The 17,619-nt window shown below is 35.6% G+C and overlaps 2 protein-coding genes across 2 annotated transcripts; both read left to right on the forward strand.

Annotated features, from left to right (window-relative positions):
- The first annotated feature begins 2,711 nt into the window (after positions 1-2,711).
- On the forward strand, positions 2,712-4,907 carry LOC111451481 (UDP-glycosyltransferase 84B2-like). Its single transcript, XM_023091923.1, has 2 exons — positions 2,712-3,825; positions 4,458-4,907. Exons 1-2 carry the CDS (start codon positions 2,770-2,772, stop codon positions 4,827-4,829), a joined length of 1,428 nt encoding a protein of 475 aa, XP_022947691.1. The 5' UTR covers positions 2,712-2,769; the 3' UTR covers positions 4,830-4,907.
- Positions 4,908-8,745: 3,838 nt separating this feature from the next.
- Positions 8,746-11,014, forward strand: LOC111451608 (UDP-glycosyltransferase 84B2-like). Its single transcript, XM_023092079.1, has 3 exons — positions 8,746-9,811; positions 10,269-10,457; positions 10,850-11,014. Exons 1-3 carry the CDS (start codon positions 8,756-8,758, stop codon positions 11,012-11,014), a joined length of 1,410 nt encoding a protein of 469 aa, XP_022947847.1. The 5' UTR covers positions 8,746-8,755.
- Positions 11,015-17,619: the final 6,605 nt, after the last annotated feature.

Consider the following 17,619-nt stretch of genomic DNA (forward strand, 5'->3'; position numbering starts at 1 on the left):
AAAAATGACTTTAGAGGTTGGTGGGGATCTTCTGACGGTGGTTCATGAAATTGCCCAATGATTTGTAACATTTGAAATATCACGGGTTTTACCTTAAAAGTGGTTTCTTGCATTTCGGGTCTAATACTGCATGAATTTAGTTCTTCTACAGCTGGGTGTACATATGTTCGAATTGCTCTTCTTTTTCATTTGCTAAATAAATAGCATTAGCAATAATTCTCTCTTGATTAGCCATCACTACTCGATCTTCAAACTCCTTTAGGCTCCAAGGTCTATTTCCTGTGTATTATGTTCTATCATTCTCTTTTGCTCACTCAACCTTCTCTTAAAGGTTCTCTTTATTCTAGGATCCAAAATAAATTTCAAATTCACAGGTGAGCTCATACACTCAATTATGGAGCACTAAGTTTAGAAGCAGAAAATTTAGTGGTAAAAAGCAGTAAATTCGAACATTCAACTTACTATAGCTTCTTTTTTTGCTCCAACTCACTATAATCTTCAGCAATAAAGTAACTAACTTAGGTTTCTCAGGCACAAAAAACTTGATCGCTTGTGGATGTATATAATAAATTGGTGTAAAATTCACCAGAAAAAATGTAAGTATATACTATCACAAGTAGCAAATGATAAGTTAAATATCAATTTCACATAGAACCTATATATTATTTTGGAAATTAAGTGAATTTTTGGTCTCATTGAAATGGGTATTGGTGATTCTAAAACAATTAAACAAAATTATGCAAAGTGTCGCTACTGTCCTAAAAATAGAAACAATGAGAAAATCAACAATAATGAAGAAGTTTGGGCAGAGATTAAATAGATAAGTTGTTGAGTTTTGCTGTGGATTTTAGTTAATTTTAATAGATTTCTCATGCTCCGTGAAATATTATTCATGGAGGGTGATTACTACTATAATGGTTTTACAATTTCTACTAATAGGCTCTAGAGAAGAATTATGAATAATTCTTAACTTCCAGTATCTTTACAATGGAACTGGAGTATTAAAGAGAATTTCATTGGTCTCTCTTCTTCGAATAGAGAACAACTATTTAGGTAAAATGACCAACCAAACAAACATGTAAATCATTAACAACAACACTTAAATAAACTAAAATCATATCGTCAACATATTTAAACTTCATAAAACTCTCTCGCCTCCATTTAGCTCTCCATACAAACTGAATTAAACAGAAGAACCCATATCTCAATCATGTAAAATTAATAGAATAAGAAAAGAGAGTAAGGAATTAGAGAGTTATCAAGCTTTGTTGTTGTCCTTCAATGATAGTTCTCTTCCTTTGAGCTCACACATCCACCTCTTTGCCTTAATCTATCATTCTTCATCTTTTTTTCTTTTTGCTGTCAACAGTGGCTAGATTAGGGTTCTTCTTTCTCTCTGGTTTAAGAGCGGTTTGAGAGCGGCAGAGCCCTCTCCTGTCTATTCCATTTTTTCCTCTATTTGGAGGCTATCATCTCTTTTCAAGTAACCTTTTCCTTTTCTATTGTTTGTTTCTTCCCACTTAGAGTGGGGAAAATATAAGACGTCCAACTAGGGTGTTCTTAATTTGATACTTAATGACCTACGTGGCTTGCTGATTTGAATTATAATTTCTATGTTCATTTGTTTCTAGATTGACAGCAAGGTTTTTTTTTTTTTTTGCCAAAATTGCTAGAACATTGTGGTTGAGCATAAATGTTCTAAAATTTTACCAAATAACTCAATTAGATGTGTAATTAGGCTCGATTAATGCAAATTAATTTTCTTTTCATGTTGAACCACAATAGGCTATTTCATGCTAATTAATTAGAATAAAATGAGCAATTAATGAAAAAACTTTAGTTTTGGAGAGATATCAACGGACTTTGAGTCTAGGTCAATAATCTCCTGATAAAATCGACTTTACCCTATGGAAGTAATGAGCAATTGTTATGTTACGTTGTGAGATTGATAAGATCTCGTTCTCTAGAAGTTATAGCCTCTTATCATTCTTTTTTAGAACAACATCATGAACTATGAGATCTCACATCGATTGGGAAGGAGAATGAAAATTCTTTATAAAGGTGTGAAAACCTCTCCTCCACACGCTTTAAAAAATTTAGAAAAAGTCCAAAGATGACAATACATGTTAGCAGTAAACTTGAGCTATTACAATATACTTTTCTACTTTGTAAAAACATTTTTGAAATTTTATAAACCCAAACCGTTGAACTTTTCTTTTCGGATTTTAAAATTTGGTTATAATTTTGATAACTTTTTTGTAATATTAGATTATAAATAAATTTAATAAATAAATATATCTTTTACAAATAGAAAATAAAATAAAATAAAATAAAGAACAATAATTATTCAATATTTTGTTGAAATATTACAAAAATCAACCCAAGACATGTATGATTGAACATAGGTTTCGTGTTCTAATTTTAAAGTTATTTTTCATTTTTTTTTTTAGTTCCACCCTTACAAATTTTAATGATTTGAGTTCACTCATATTTAAATAAACTTAAGTAATATAAATTGTATATATATATATATATATATATATATATATATATATATTAAACCCTAGTTTATGGACACTAATTCCAACCAAAAACATAGAAGGAAAGCAATCCGTTACAACCTTCAACAAACATAGTTTTAACTTAATCCGTTACAACGTTTTATAAACACAACATACTGTCAAAAAACAAAGAAGTGATTTAGTTGTATATAAACCCATTACCTCTCCTAAACCTTCTCCAACCCAAAACATAGAAACTTCAAAAACAATGGTGTTGGATCAAAACATCCATGTTCTCATGGCCTCAGCTGCCTTACAAGGCCATCTAAACCCTATGCTCAAGTTCGCCAAATGCCTCATCTCAAAGGGAATTCATGTCACCCTCGCCACCACCGACCTTGCCCGCCACCGTATGCTCAAACACTCTACTTCCTCCGATCCCGCCAACCCATCAATCCAATTCGAGTTCTTCTCTGATGGCCTCGACCTCAACTTCGACAGGGACGCCAACTCTGACATTTTTATTGACGCTCTAAGAACCAAAGCTAGCAAAAACCTCTCAAATCTCATTGCCAAATTATCCCAAACTACAAAATTCTCGTGCCTAATCCTCCACCAATTTGTGCCTTGGTTCATACCTATTGCTAAAGAAAACAACCTCCCTTGCGCTGTGCTTTGGATCCAGCCTTGCGCTCTCTACTCCATCTACTATCGCTTCTTCAACAAACTCAATGAGTTCGCCATTTTACAAAACAAGAACCAGCCTCTCCAATTACCCGGCTTGCCATTACTCAACTTTGAAGACCTCCCTACCTTCATCCACCCCAATGCTTATCTTTGCTTCCAAAAACTCCTCTCAGAATTTTTCAGCTTCTTGGATGACGTGAATTGGGTTTTGGGGACTTCGTTCGACGAGCTGGAGGAGGAGGTTTTGAGGTCCATGAACGGTGGGGTTGTTCGGCCGATGATATCGCCAATCGGGCCATTAGTATCGCCATTTTTGCTTGGGAAGGAGGAGAAAGTGGTGGAAGGTGGGCTAAGCGTAGACATGTGGAAGGCGGATGATTCTTGCCTGCGATGGCTGGATGGGCGGGACATGGGGTCAGTTGTTTATGTGTCGTTTGGGAGTATTATTGTTTTGTCTCAGGAGCAAGTTGACAATATTGCTAATGGGTTATTGATGAGTGGGAAGCCGTTTCTTTGGGTGTTCAAGCGACCGTCGCCTGAGAAATCTACTGAGGGTTGCACTGTTCGGCTGCCGGATGGGTTTATTGAGGCTATTGGTGAGAGGGGACTCATCGTGAATTGGTGCTCTCAAGAACAGGTTTGTTTAACATTTTACTCATAAATTTTTTAGGAATTATAGCTCTCCGATGAAAGGATATTGTTCATTTTAAGTATAAGTTCTGATGATTTTGTTTTGTGGGCCTCTCCAAAAAGTCTCATACCAATGAAGATAGTATTCCTTCATTAACTAACGTGGGACTCACTCCCAATAATCCTCAACAATCCTCCCCTCGAATAAAGTATACTATAAGTCTCAAAATAGACTCTCCTTAATCGAGACTCGACTCTTTTCTTTGGAACCCTCGAACAAAATACGTCATTTGTTTGACATTTTAGTCACTTTTGACTACACCTTCGAGGCTCACAATTCTTTGTTCGACATTTGAGGATTTTATCGACATGGCTAAGTTTAAGGCATGGCTCTAATATCATGTTAAGAATCACAATTCTCCACAATGGTGTGATATTGTCCATTTTGAACATAAGCTTACATGGCTTTGTTTTGGGCTTCCCAAAAAGCCCCGTACCAAGGGAGATAATATTCTCCACTTATAAACACATGATCTTCTACTAAATTAACGATCGTGGGACTGACCCCCAATAATCCTCAACAAAATCATCATTTAGTCTTGCGAATATTTAATATTTAGTACGTGTATTCCTTACAAGGTTCTCAAGCATAAAGCAGTGGGTTGCTTCCTAACTCATTGTGGGTGGAACTCAACGCTTGAGACGGTGGTCGCCGGAGTTCCGGTGATAGCATTTCCAGAGTGGACGGATCAACCAACAAATGCCAAATTGTTAACGGACGTTTTCAAGATAGGTGTGAGGATGAGAAAGGGAGATAAAGGAGTTGCTAGTTCAAAAGAAGTGGAGAGATGCATATGGGAGATGACCGACGGCCCAAAAGCAAAGGCAATGGCAAAAAGGGCAGTAGAGTTGATGGAGGCAGCCAAAAGAGCGGTGGAGGACGGTGGTTCTTCTCACCGGAATCTTGATGAATTTATTGCTGACATTGGTTGCAAGAAGGTGACAACTTAAATGCATGCAAATGGGGTCCGACGTTTGTTTTTTATGTGTTGTAATGCTATCCAATAAATCAGTGTTTGTTTCTTAAAATGTCAAAGGTTCATATTTATGTTCCATTTATATGCTTTGATTTTTATTTTGAATTAAAATCTTTTATAGTATAAGTATTTTATTTTCTTTACATATGTCATAAAGTTTAAAAATTAATTATAGAGTTTTTAAAAAATAATACAGACTTTTATAAAATAAATAAATTACATTTTTTTTTAAATGATAGTGCATTTAACAAAAGAATGACAATACAGCTCACATTTTTTTGAAATGAGTGCAGACGTTACTTTTAAAAATGGCAGTTAAGACTTTTAAAAATGGTAATGCATATTTATTAAAAAGGTTGTGTAAATTTTAAGCAATAAAAGGAAAAAATAATAGAGTTTTCAAACTCTTTCCATATATCTGTTAATTTTGCTTCATATTAATTTAATTATGAATGGCATATTCGTTTTAAATTAATTGATTGGCATAAAAATGTCATTTAGTCTAAATTCACCGTACGATAATCATGGTCATGCATTAGGTTGTTTTCGAAAATATTCTTCTAATTTGTTGATATAATCCATGTTTTGAATATAATTTTGATATATGGAAATAGGTTAGAAAATTGAATAAGGAAATTCTTGCCTTATACGAGGCCTAGGAGGTCAAACTGACTGGTGGGTCCATATTCGTACGTATAGGCCATGTGTAGGAAGATCAGGAGGTGTGTGAACTACTTGGTGGGTCCATATTCACATGTATGGATTGTGTGTAGAGTTGTAAATACGCATTTGATGATGACTCGGTTAGGATAGTCATCTAAGGGAATATGATTCTAAAATGATAGGTCTCATTCATGTTATATGTCTTTGCATTCCCCAACCACAATAGTAAGGTCACTTAGTGAGTATGTCTTAAAATGCTCAAGTCACATGTTATTTCTATATTTCAGATAAAGGCAAGGTACCCTTACACGGTTGATGGTGGCATCACAATTTAAATACCATGACACATGCATAGGGTAGTCACATTTATTTATTAAATCTTAGGTTAGTGTAGGAAGTAATGTTTATTCTTTGTATTGTTTTAAGACTTTTTCCTTAAACATGTAAGTCCATGACATTATTTTATGAAACAATTTTAAAGGAATGTTTTCAGTGTAAAAAGTTATATCATGTACATAGTAGCGACTTTGGTTCTCTTTGGAAACTAGAGTTGTGACGTATATATACTTAGTAAATATATGTATATGTAAGAAGAATATGGTGCAATATCGAAATTTAATTTTTTAGAAATTAGGTTAAATATTATATTATATTATATTTTTCTTTATAAAATATTATTAGATTTACAGGTTGTTTTATATGTTTTTAATAGATATTGAGAATGGAAAATTATCCACTAAAAATATTTGAAATAGAATATATAGCTGGAAAATAATTTCTTGAGGGGGTGTAAGGCAGGTGCATTATGCTTAATTTCTTGGCAAGAATACAGTCACAAGCTCAAATGGTAAGTAAACGATCAATTAATCAAGGAGTCTATTTATGATTCCTTTTATCTCTTTAGAGCCTTGTGATAGTAATTTTAGCTATGGTAATGTAACACCCGAATAAATTAGGAGTACGTGAATAAACTGAAACCACACCGAAATGAGAGCAATTTTGAGAATGGGACCATTCAGAAATGTTTAAAATAATTGAAAGTTACTTCTCACTCAAATAAGGTGCACATTTCTTTTTAGTGACTTAATCACAAGAACTCCAAAATTAATTTTGCTTTATTTAGAGCAATTCTATATTGGGTGACCTCCAATGAATTTTTAGAAGCACGTGAGTGAGAACAAAATATGATGAAAGAACTTGTGCTGGTTTGTGGGGACAATCCTCACTTTTTCAAGTGAGAAGTAAGTAATATGACCACGATGCTAGGAATGCATGGAAATGTCGGGATCATCAAGTGTCAGAATTGGATTATGAATTCTGGACATGGGTCATTGCAAGTAATCACTACGAAAACTAAATAAGGAAGGTAGTGCAAGCGAGCTGAATAACTCTCATAGATGAGTGTGGATGAGGGATTCAGGCTTCTAAATATGAGTCGTTATAGACTTTTAGATTTTAATAAACTATTGAAAGTTCGAAAGTATTTTTTTTATACAGAAGAGTAGTGTTAAAACTTTTTTTTTTATGAAATATATTTTTATTACTTTAACATATATAATTATAAATGTAGTGGACAAGTGCATGCAATTGACTTTGCAAAATAGTAATTTGTTTGAACAATAATTATTTAGGAGTAATAAGAAGCAATTGGGCCATTTGTTTTAAGTATGGCCTTTGAAAAAGCTACTTCTATAACTGTCATATTCGAAATTTGAAGAAGCCACCTGGGTCACTTCTTGTGGTTAATTAAATGTCATGAATGAGACCTATCATATCAGTTTATTTTTAATCTCGGTTATCCTAACGGTTAATTGGATGTGTACTTAATTTTCTTGCACACGGTTCACACATGCAAGTATGGACCCATCAGTCAGTTCGCACGCCTTCTGAGGCCCTTTCCTGGTCGGCGAGCATTCTCTGGTAGCTGTTGATGTCGGACACCCCAATAACATTATGATAAATATAATGATCGTTCTCCTGCCTCGTAACATACGTGTACGTACTATCATGAAGGATAAGAGGTGTCCCCCAATGCATGAGCACATAATAATGTATGAGATCCTAACATTTTTCGATTTTCATTATCATTTAATACAACCCCAATCTTCCTTCATATCATATCATTTTGTAATTTCATTTCTCATATTGTTTTTCATATAATTTATCATATCTTTCATGTGTATATCGGAGTTATATTTCATGCTAGTTCATCATTTTGCATGTCAATCATATCATACATATGTCATATCATAACGTTTCATGCTTCCAGACATAACAATTCTCATCAAGTACATATCATACCATATCATATATCACAAAAGTCATATAGCATAATTGTGTATGTATTTCATAGCTCACACCATAACATATCATATCACAATATATCATATCATAAATATATCAATTTATCACATATATTGGGTTCACTCTCACCCCTAATTAGAAAAGGGGTCAAAATGACCAATTTACCCTCCGAACAATTAATTTGACCAACTTTCTCAAATTTTCACTAATTTCTTATATATATATATTTGCATTTTTGGGATGGTTTTAAGCATTTTTTATCCTCTTCCTAATTTGAAATTCAACTTCTAACACCCTTGATAAATTCTCCAAAAATTTGTCTTCAAAAGGTAAATCAAGTATTTAATTATTAGGTGTTACAACAAAGTTTCTCCCTCCTAGAATTTGGAATCTCTTTTTTGAACATATATCTATATTTATATTAAATGAAGCGAGAATGGAGCAAGTCTAGGAATTAGGCAGCAAATATAATTCTCGTCTCTTACACGAGAAAAAAATTTTCCTCACTTTTTCTCCATTTTCCATCTAAATGAATCATGACGGGTTTTTTGGCAAGTCACTAAGCAAGTTAAATGGAGGTCTCTATCCACATATTCAAATAAACCTAAAAATATATATTACTAACAAAAATGAATACCATTTTTTTTATTTGAAAACTAAAGATTAAAGTAAAACAAATTCAAAAGCTTAGATCCCCCTTTGTTTTGGTTTTTTTTTTTTTTTTATTAAAGGTAGTTTTATGAGCGCTAATTCCAACCTAAAAACATACAAAGAAAACTAATGGGTAACAATTTTAAATAAATACAGTTTCATAGGTTAGAACGTTTCATAAACACAACATTCTAACAAAAAAAGGAAAGAACAAAGCTAAGTGTATATAAACTCATTACTTCTAAACCTTCTCCAACCCAAAACATAGGAACTTCAAAAACAATGGTGTTGGATCAAAACATCCATGTTCTCATGGCCTCAGCCGCCTTACAAGGCCATCTAAACCCCATGCTCAAGTTCGCCAAATCCCTCATCTCAAAGGGAATTCATGTCACCCTTGCCACAACCGATCTTGCCCGCCACCGTATGCTCAAACACACTACCACCGCCGATCCCGCCAACCCATCAATCCAATTTGAGTTCTTCTCCGATGGACTCGACCTCGATTTCAACAGGGACGCCAACTCTGACATTTTTATTGACGCTCTAAGAACCAAAGCTAGCAAAAACCTCTCAAATCTCATTGCCAAATTATCCCAAACTACAAAATTCTCGTGCCTAATCCTCCACCAATTTGTGCCTTGGTTCATACCTATTGCTAAAGAAAACAACCTCCCTTGCGCTGTGCTTTGGATCCAGCCTTGCGCTCTCTACTCCATCTACTATCGCTTCTTCAACAAACTCAATGAGTTCGCCATTTTACAAAACAAGAACCAGCCTCTCCAATTACCCGGCTTGCCATTACTCAACTTTGAAGACCTCCCTACCTTCATCCACCCCAATGCTTATCTTTGCTTCCAAAAACTCCTCTCAGAATTTTTCAGCTTCTTGGATGACGTGAATTGGGTTTTGGGGACTTCGTTCGACGAGCTGGAGGAGGAGGTTTTGAGGTCCATGAACGGTGGGGTTGTTCGGCCGATGATATCGCCAATCGGGCCATTAGTATCGCCATTTTTGCTTGGGAAGGAGGAGAAAGTGGTGGAGGGTGGGCTAAGCGTAGACATGTGGAAGGCGGATGATTCTTGCCTGCAATGGCTGGATGGGCGGGACATGGGGTCAGTTGTTTATGTGTCGTTTGGGAGTATTATTGTTTTGTCTCAGGAGCAAGTTGACAATATTGCTAATGCGTTGTTGATGAGTGGGAAGCCGTTTCTTTGGGTGTTCAAGCGACCGTCGCCTAAGCAATCTACTGAGGGTTGCAATGTTCGGCTGCCGGATGGGTTTCTTGAGGCTGCTGGTGAGAGGGGACTTGTCGTGAATTGGTGCTCTCAAGAACAGGTTTGTTTAATATTTTACTCGAAAATTTGTTAGGAATTACGGCTCTCCACAATGGTATGATATTGTCCATTTTTAGCATAAGTTCTCATGACTTTGATTTGGGCTTCCCTCGAACAAAGTACACCATTTGTTCGACATTTTAGTCACTTTTGACTACACTTTCGAGGCCTACAATTCTTTGTTCGACATTTGAGGATTTTATCGACGTTAGGGCATGACTTTGATATCATGTTAGGAATCACGACTCTCCACAATGGTATGATATTGTCCATTTTGAGCATAAGCTCTCATGACTTTACTTTGAACTTCCCAAAAAGGCTGGTACGTACATAGTATTCTCCACTTATAAATCCATAATCTTCCACTAAATTAGTAGAACTCACTCCCAATAATCCTCAACAAAATTATCATTTGATCATGCAAATATTTAATATTTTGTACGTGTATTCTTAACAAGGTTCTCAAGCATAAAGCAGTGGGTTGCTTCCTAACTCATTGTGGGTGGAACTCAACGCTTGAGACGGTGGTCGCTGGAGTCCCGGTGATAGCATTTCCGGAGTGGACGGATCAACCAACGAATGCCAAATTGTTAACGGACGTTTTCAAGATGGGTGTGAGAATGAGGAAGGGAGATAAGGGAGTTGCTGTTGAAATATCATCACTAGCCCAATAGAGTCAAGCCCAATAATTGTACTAGCCCAATAGAGTCAAGCCTAATTGTACGAGCCCAGTATATTTATTTTAGTAGAGATTTTAGGAGAAAGAGATGTAGATATTTTAGGAGAAAGATTCAATTTGTTAGGTCTAGATTCAAATCGGTTAGGTCTAGATTTAGATTGGTTAAATATAGATTGTTTACTCTTAGTATAAATACCCCCACCCTACCTAGGTTATTCATCCAAGAAATCCAAAAACAATAAAAAGCAAAAGTATTCTACAGAGTGTCTTGTATTCTCTTCTCGATTGGCCTTAATAAAGAGTGCGAGTGTTTCCCACAGTGAGTTGTGTTCAACAGTTGCTAGTTCAAAAGAAGTGAAGAGATGCATATGGGAGATGACCGATGGCCCTACGGCAAAGGTAAAGGCAAAAAGGGCGGTAGAGATGATGGAGGCGGCGAAAAGAGCGGTGGAGGACGGTGGTTCTTCTCACCGGAATCTTGATGTATTTATTGCTGACATTGGTTGCAAAAAGGTGACAACTTAAGTGCATGCAAATGGGGTTTTCATGTGTTTGTTTGTCAATGTCAAAGGTTTGATACTCAAAAGGGAATGCAAATGACCATATACAAGCCTCTTCAAAATATATGAATTGTGCACGTATTTTAGACTACAAATATATGCCAAACAATTATGTAACATGCTCATAGCATTAAAGTCATGCCTTTTTAGAGTCTTTAACACTACACACAAAAGTTTCAACATGCTCCTCATAACACAAAACCACATCAATTATGAAATTGAGCTATAATGTTGGTCACTAAACACTTCAATTACGTAGGATTTAAAAACATTGAGGGGAACACGAAAAGGAAAGTCTAAAAAGGACAATATCTGCTGATAGTGATGAGCTTGGGCCGTTACATGCAGAAAATGCAATAAAGTGTTGGAGCCATCAATTGTCAAATCTAGATTCCAAATCCTAGGCATGGTTCGTTACATGAAAGAAGTCTCCACTCTTAGAAGCGAAGAATGTACGTACAATGACCATGTTGTAAGGAAATATTGGGCCATTAGGTGTCAAATCCGTATTTCGAATCTTGAGCATGAGTCGCTGCATAAAATGAGAAAATAAGTAATATGACCATGTCGTAGGGGATGCAAGAGAATATCGGACCATCAAATGTCGAATCCGAATTTCGAATGTGACCATGACATTCCACTATACTTACGTACCTTATATTCCATTGTACTTAGTTAAATGCGGAATATAACTCTTAAATGCTCATCATAAATAACGGAAAATTTAAAAACATTCAAAGAACACTTCAAACTGCTAGAAAACATTATTGTTCATACGTGTTTCAAAACATAACGTTGGAATTTAAAATTAAAACAAAAACAATTACAAATGAAATACAAACATCCTATTCTAACCTAAGACAAGAAATTTAAATATGCAACTACTCTATGCACATAACACAATCTCTATTTGCAATGTCGTCTTCATCCGTACATGGGCGCCTTGCCTTTATTTGAAAAATTATATGGCACAGGCTCTGAGTATTTCGAAGAATACTTAGTAAGTGATCCCACTGTAGGGGTCATGCTAATGCAAACACGTGCAATCATACTCTTGGAACCTATCTCTAGGTCATTTAGGGGTGACCTCCAGTCTCGAACAAATTGGATGTGTAGTACTTTCCTACACACGACCCACAAGTGCGAGTGGTGTGAATCTCCACAGCACTCGTACACCCCCTAGACCCTTTGGTCAAGCTAACTGTAGCGACTTCCAGAGGTCAGTGGAACCCCATAGTGTCATGCTCCCCATGAACACCTTGCTTGTCACTGTGCGCATCCGCACTCATCATCTCTAGGGGAAGTATCCCTATGCTTATGAACATACAATATGTATGAGGTCCCTCTAATGTCCATCTTATCATCTCTTTTGACACAATCCTCTAGTCTCATCTCTTTGTTACATTAAATAACACATGCTCGTGGATATTTATATTAATATCATTTTTATGCTTCTAGTGTTGTGTCCTATGTCGATTTTGTTGGGTTTTATGTTCTAAAACTCATAGTTTGTAAACAAAGATATATTCTATTTTCAATAAAGTTATTATTGATGTTTATTCAGTAAAAATTGTTATTGAATAAAGTGAACTTTACGATCATTAATCTAAATCCAATAAACTAAGAACACTCTGACTATAGTATGATTACGTGAACTATATGTAGAGACATAAGAGGGGATCAAGTTCAAGTATATAGTCAAAATGATCTATAGTATAAGGATAAGGCTGAGTACCTTATTCTGGGGACACTATGGATGCGGCTCACTTTTGTATATGATATAAACAATGTGATCACTAAATTGTACATGTGGAGACATGTGAGTGGGGGCGTCCTATGCAATGAGTATTGCATAAGATCGGACCATGAAGAAAACCACTCTCACTTTATAATGTCGTTTACTGTTGAGACTGATTTTCTTTTCATTCGATAACCTAGGTAACTCGGTTTTAATCCTGAGCTAACCATGAACTTCTGTTTATTCGGAATTATCCTTAGAAATTGCATGGGTGAGAGTGGCTCTAGTTCGCCGACTCAACAGGCCTCCCATTTCAGGGGTAAGACTGGGTGAATGGCTGGGGACGTGGGGTGCAAGACGGAATTCACTCCTACCCACTTTTAGGGATAGAAGAAAGGTAGTTCCCTTAAGCACTGACTCCAGGTCTTGAACAAGGGGCCCCACCCTCTCATTGGCCTGAGATGGATTCGGTTTACTGGTTGGACCACAAACCAATTGTTCATTAGAGGATCAGTGAGACATAAGGAACAAGAAGTAACTTCAGGGGTAAAACGGTAAATTGACCCAGCTCTAGTTACAAACAACCTGTGAAGGATCGACTTACTAATCATGGTTATATCAGATGGACAGAAATATATCTATAGTGAGGGGAGTGCAACTACTAGGCTATAGTGGAGTGTCCTAGTAGTTAACGAATGTTGGCTAACCAGGTTAATGAGTTTAATCGGTTAATCTTGGATCGTTGGAGCCCATGATCTATAGGTTCATTAGGTCCCTCTGCTAGCTCATATCGGACTAAACCATAGAACAGTGTGACGAGTGAGTTCGAAGTGTTCGAATTCAAATTAGGGAATATGCGTTACATATATACGATATATTTAACCGCAATTTTGTTTTATTTACGGATTAAACAAAAAGAGAGAATCTGAGATATTTAAATAAGATTTAAATATCTTAATCAATTATGTGTCCGAATTGATTGGGATTGGCATTTGAATTAATATTAAATATTAATTAAATAGCTTAATTAATCATTTAATGTTACTTTAATTTAAAATTCATTATTCAAATGAATGGTTGAATTAATACGAAGAAAGTCAAAATGTTGACTTTCATCTAATGGAAAAATCCATATTAGTGGAATTTTGAGGTGTCAAAATTTGGTTTAACCAAACTTGCATGTTTGCCAAATAAACCCCACAAGTTTGAGTGGAATTTTGAGCGTCAAAATTTGGTTAACTCAAACATGCATGCTTACCACATATTTCCAAACATTTGAGTGGAATTTTAAGTGTCAAAATTTGGTGATCTCAAATTTGCATGAACATGCAAACATGACTCTTTAAATAGAGTGATCATGATACAGGGAAGGTCTTCTTCATCTTGGTGAAAAACCTTAAGAAAAACCTCTCACAAACACTCTCTTCACATATACAAAATCCCTCCCAAGTTTAGTCACTCACCGGATTCCACAATCCCGTTCTAAGGCCGGAGGATAGTGGAGAAGATACTAGTGGTGGTTCGAAACCGGTTCGTGAGGCAAAAGGAGTTTGAACTACAAAAGGTTAGTATTTAAACTCATTAAGTTTTAATACTTATGAACATGCTAGTTATTTACAATAATTAATGTTCTAAAAAATGCCTAAGATCCAAAATTGCTTCCGCATGTGTTATATTAACACCATCAGATTTAACGACACGATGCAATATGATACTCATCATCATATAGCATGCTTAATATGGAAAACATCATCATACTCATCATATTGCCATAAAGTGCATGAATCATACCAAGTACGTCATTCATTGAAATATATATACTACACACATCATCAAGTATCATAACTCATACATCAACATATACGATACAACTCATACATCATCGTAACTCATACATCCTCATATACTAATATACGACATAATACGATACAACTCATACATCATCATACTCATACAATTTATAGTTTATCCTATAGTAAGACCACTTACTTGGTTGGCCTTAGCTAAAGTACTCCCTAATTTAATTAACGTAAGCTCCCGTTCCTCGAGAGCTACTCCAAAGGTTGTCGGGATTCGCTTCCTATCGCACCATTCATCACTTTTTGTTAGTATTTCATATTTTAATTAATAATCAAACTAACAAGGAGCATCTGGAAACAGAGCCGAAAACAGGTTTGGGAGGGCCAGAATGGTGGAAATTTGGTCAAAAATTGAAAGCAGAGTTGGATAAGCCGAGGAGCTGCCAAAGCGTCCTCGGAACGTCGCAGCGAGCCGTTTACGCTGAGCCGAGTTGAGGGCGTGCCTGCGCTGCTGGGTGTCACGTGGTAGTTGCAGGACGCGGCACGTAGTGCAAGCGGCATTGGGTCGAGGTGCAGGTCGAGGCCAGTTCGGGTTGGCTCGCGGGTTGTTGGGTGCAGGTGCGCTCGGCTGCAGGCCAAATTGGTTGGGCCGAGGGAACTTGGGCTTCGAGTTTTACAAATGGGCTGGAAACGGGTTGTAGGTTGGACTATTGGGCGGCGATAGGTTTGGACCTTGGGTACCTAATTCGAGTTCAACCTGGATCCATCGGTTTCGTCTTCCTTACCCGACTCAGCGGAATTCTCCGGTTCCATTTTCTCTCTCCTCTGTGCGACGGTTTCCGACGTCGTTTCACGTCCTTTTTCTCTCCCCATCTCTCCGTCTCCTTCTCCTTCTCTCTCCCACAAAGTTTCATGGTTGTTAGACGTTAGTGGAGGTAGATCGAGAATTCTTCCAAAAATCCGATTTTCAAATTCCCTCCCCGACGGTGGCGACGACAATTCGTGACATGTACTCACTCTGTATGGGTGTATATTAGGCCGGAGGGGGTATTTTCAGTTTGGTTTGCTCAGTTTAACAATCAGATACGGCATTTCGGAGTCGTGGGTATCTCGTCGGATACTCGCCGGAAAACTTCAGCCCTCTCCCTCTCTCTCTCTCTCGATTTCTTTCGTTTCTTCGTTTGCAGATATCTCTAGCGTCGTGAGGTGCAGCTAAAGGCTGTGAGACATGCTGAGGAGATCCGCTCGCTCCAGAGTCGTGTGGAGCGTCGCCGGAATTCTCACGTCCTCCAGCGATTCCACCAATATATATATATATATATATACATTTTTAATTAACCGTTCGTTACATTTTCTTTCAAGAACTCCTAAAGTATTGAAAATTTTTGAGAGGAAGTTCCTTTTAAAAATTCCACAACCAAAAAGATGTTTTGAATGAGTTTGAGTTTAATTTTTTCTATAAAATCAAACAAATATTTAATCTATCCTTAAGTTTATTTTGAATTAAAATCTTGTATAGTAAATATTTTAATTTCCTTATATATATGTGATATAAGTTTAGAAATTAATTGTTTTAGCAATAAATTTAGCATATATTTTCCAATAACCATATACTTTTCTAAAACTATTACATATTTTTGTAAAATAAAAAATTGCATTTTTTTAAATGACAATACAGCTCACTTTTTTTTAAAAGGTAGTGCACACGTTACCTTTAGAAATGGTAACTCGTATTTATTAAAAAGGTAAATTTTAAGCAGTAAAAAAAAAATAATAAATAAATAAATCAGTTAATTTTGCTTCATATTAATTTAATTATAAATGTTATATTCGTTTTAAATTAATTCATTCGCGTAAAAATGTCATTTAGATTAAACTTCACCATACGATAGTCATGATCGTTTTCTAAAATATTTTTCTATTAATTAATATATTCCATGTTTTGTATATAATTTTGATATATAGGAATAGGTTAGAAAATTGAATAAGGAAATTCTTGCCTTATACGAGGCCTAGGAGGTCGAGGAAGTGTGTAAACTACCTGGTGGGTCCATGTTTGTATGTATAGGCCGGTGTGTAGGAGGCTCAGGAGCTGTATGAACTGCCTAGAGGGTCTATATTCACATGTATGGGTAGTGAGTAGAGTAGTAAATACACATTCGATGACTTGGTTAGGATAGTCACCTAAGGGAATATGGTTCTAAAATGATAGGTCTCATTCATGTTGCATGTTTTTGCATTCCTCAACCTCAATAGTGAAGTCACTTACGGAGTATTTCTTAAAATACTCAAGCCACGTATTACTTCTATATTTTAGATAAAGGCAAGACACCCTTGCACGGTTGACGATGGCATCACAACTTATCATGACACATGCATAGAGTAGTCGCATTTATTTCTTAAATCTTAGGTTAGTATAGAGTATTGTTGTTTTATTTTTACATATGTTAATTTTAATTGTTGTTTTAAGACCTAATCCTTAAATGGGTAAGTCTTTATCTTAAGAATCTATTTTAAAGGAAGGTTTTCAATGTAAAAAGTTATATCATGTACATAGTAACGGCTCTGGTTCTCTTTGGAAATTAGAGTCGTTTTATATATATATATATATATATATATATATATATATATAATAAATATATATAATCTTTTAAGGGTTAGAAGAATATGGTATAATATTGAAATTAATTTTTTTTTTTAATTATGTTGAATATTATATTATATTTTTTTTTTATAAAATATAATATTAGGAAATTCTTAATTAGATTTTTTTTCCTAATCTTATTTAATATAAAATATACTTTATTTTTATTTGGAATGGTTTAAAGTTCAAAATCAATTTATCTTTTTTTTTTTTTCCTATCGAAGCTATGCACCACCAACGATAGTGTAGGATGCATATGAGGAGTTAGGAGGAGCTATCGTCGGTGCTGCATAGCCCCGATAGCTATTATTGGTGCCGCATATACTATTAATGCAAATACAATGCAACATATACTAGCCTATACTAAATGTAATAGGTTAGTATAAGGT

Source organism: Cucurbita moschata, unplaced genomic scaffold (genome assembly GCF_002738365.1).
Source record: "Cucurbita moschata cultivar Rifu unplaced genomic scaffold, Cmos_1.0 Cmo_Scf00013, whole genome shotgun sequence".
Lineage (NCBI taxonomy): Eukaryota > Viridiplantae > Streptophyta > Magnoliopsida > Cucurbitales > Cucurbitaceae > Cucurbita > Cucurbita moschata.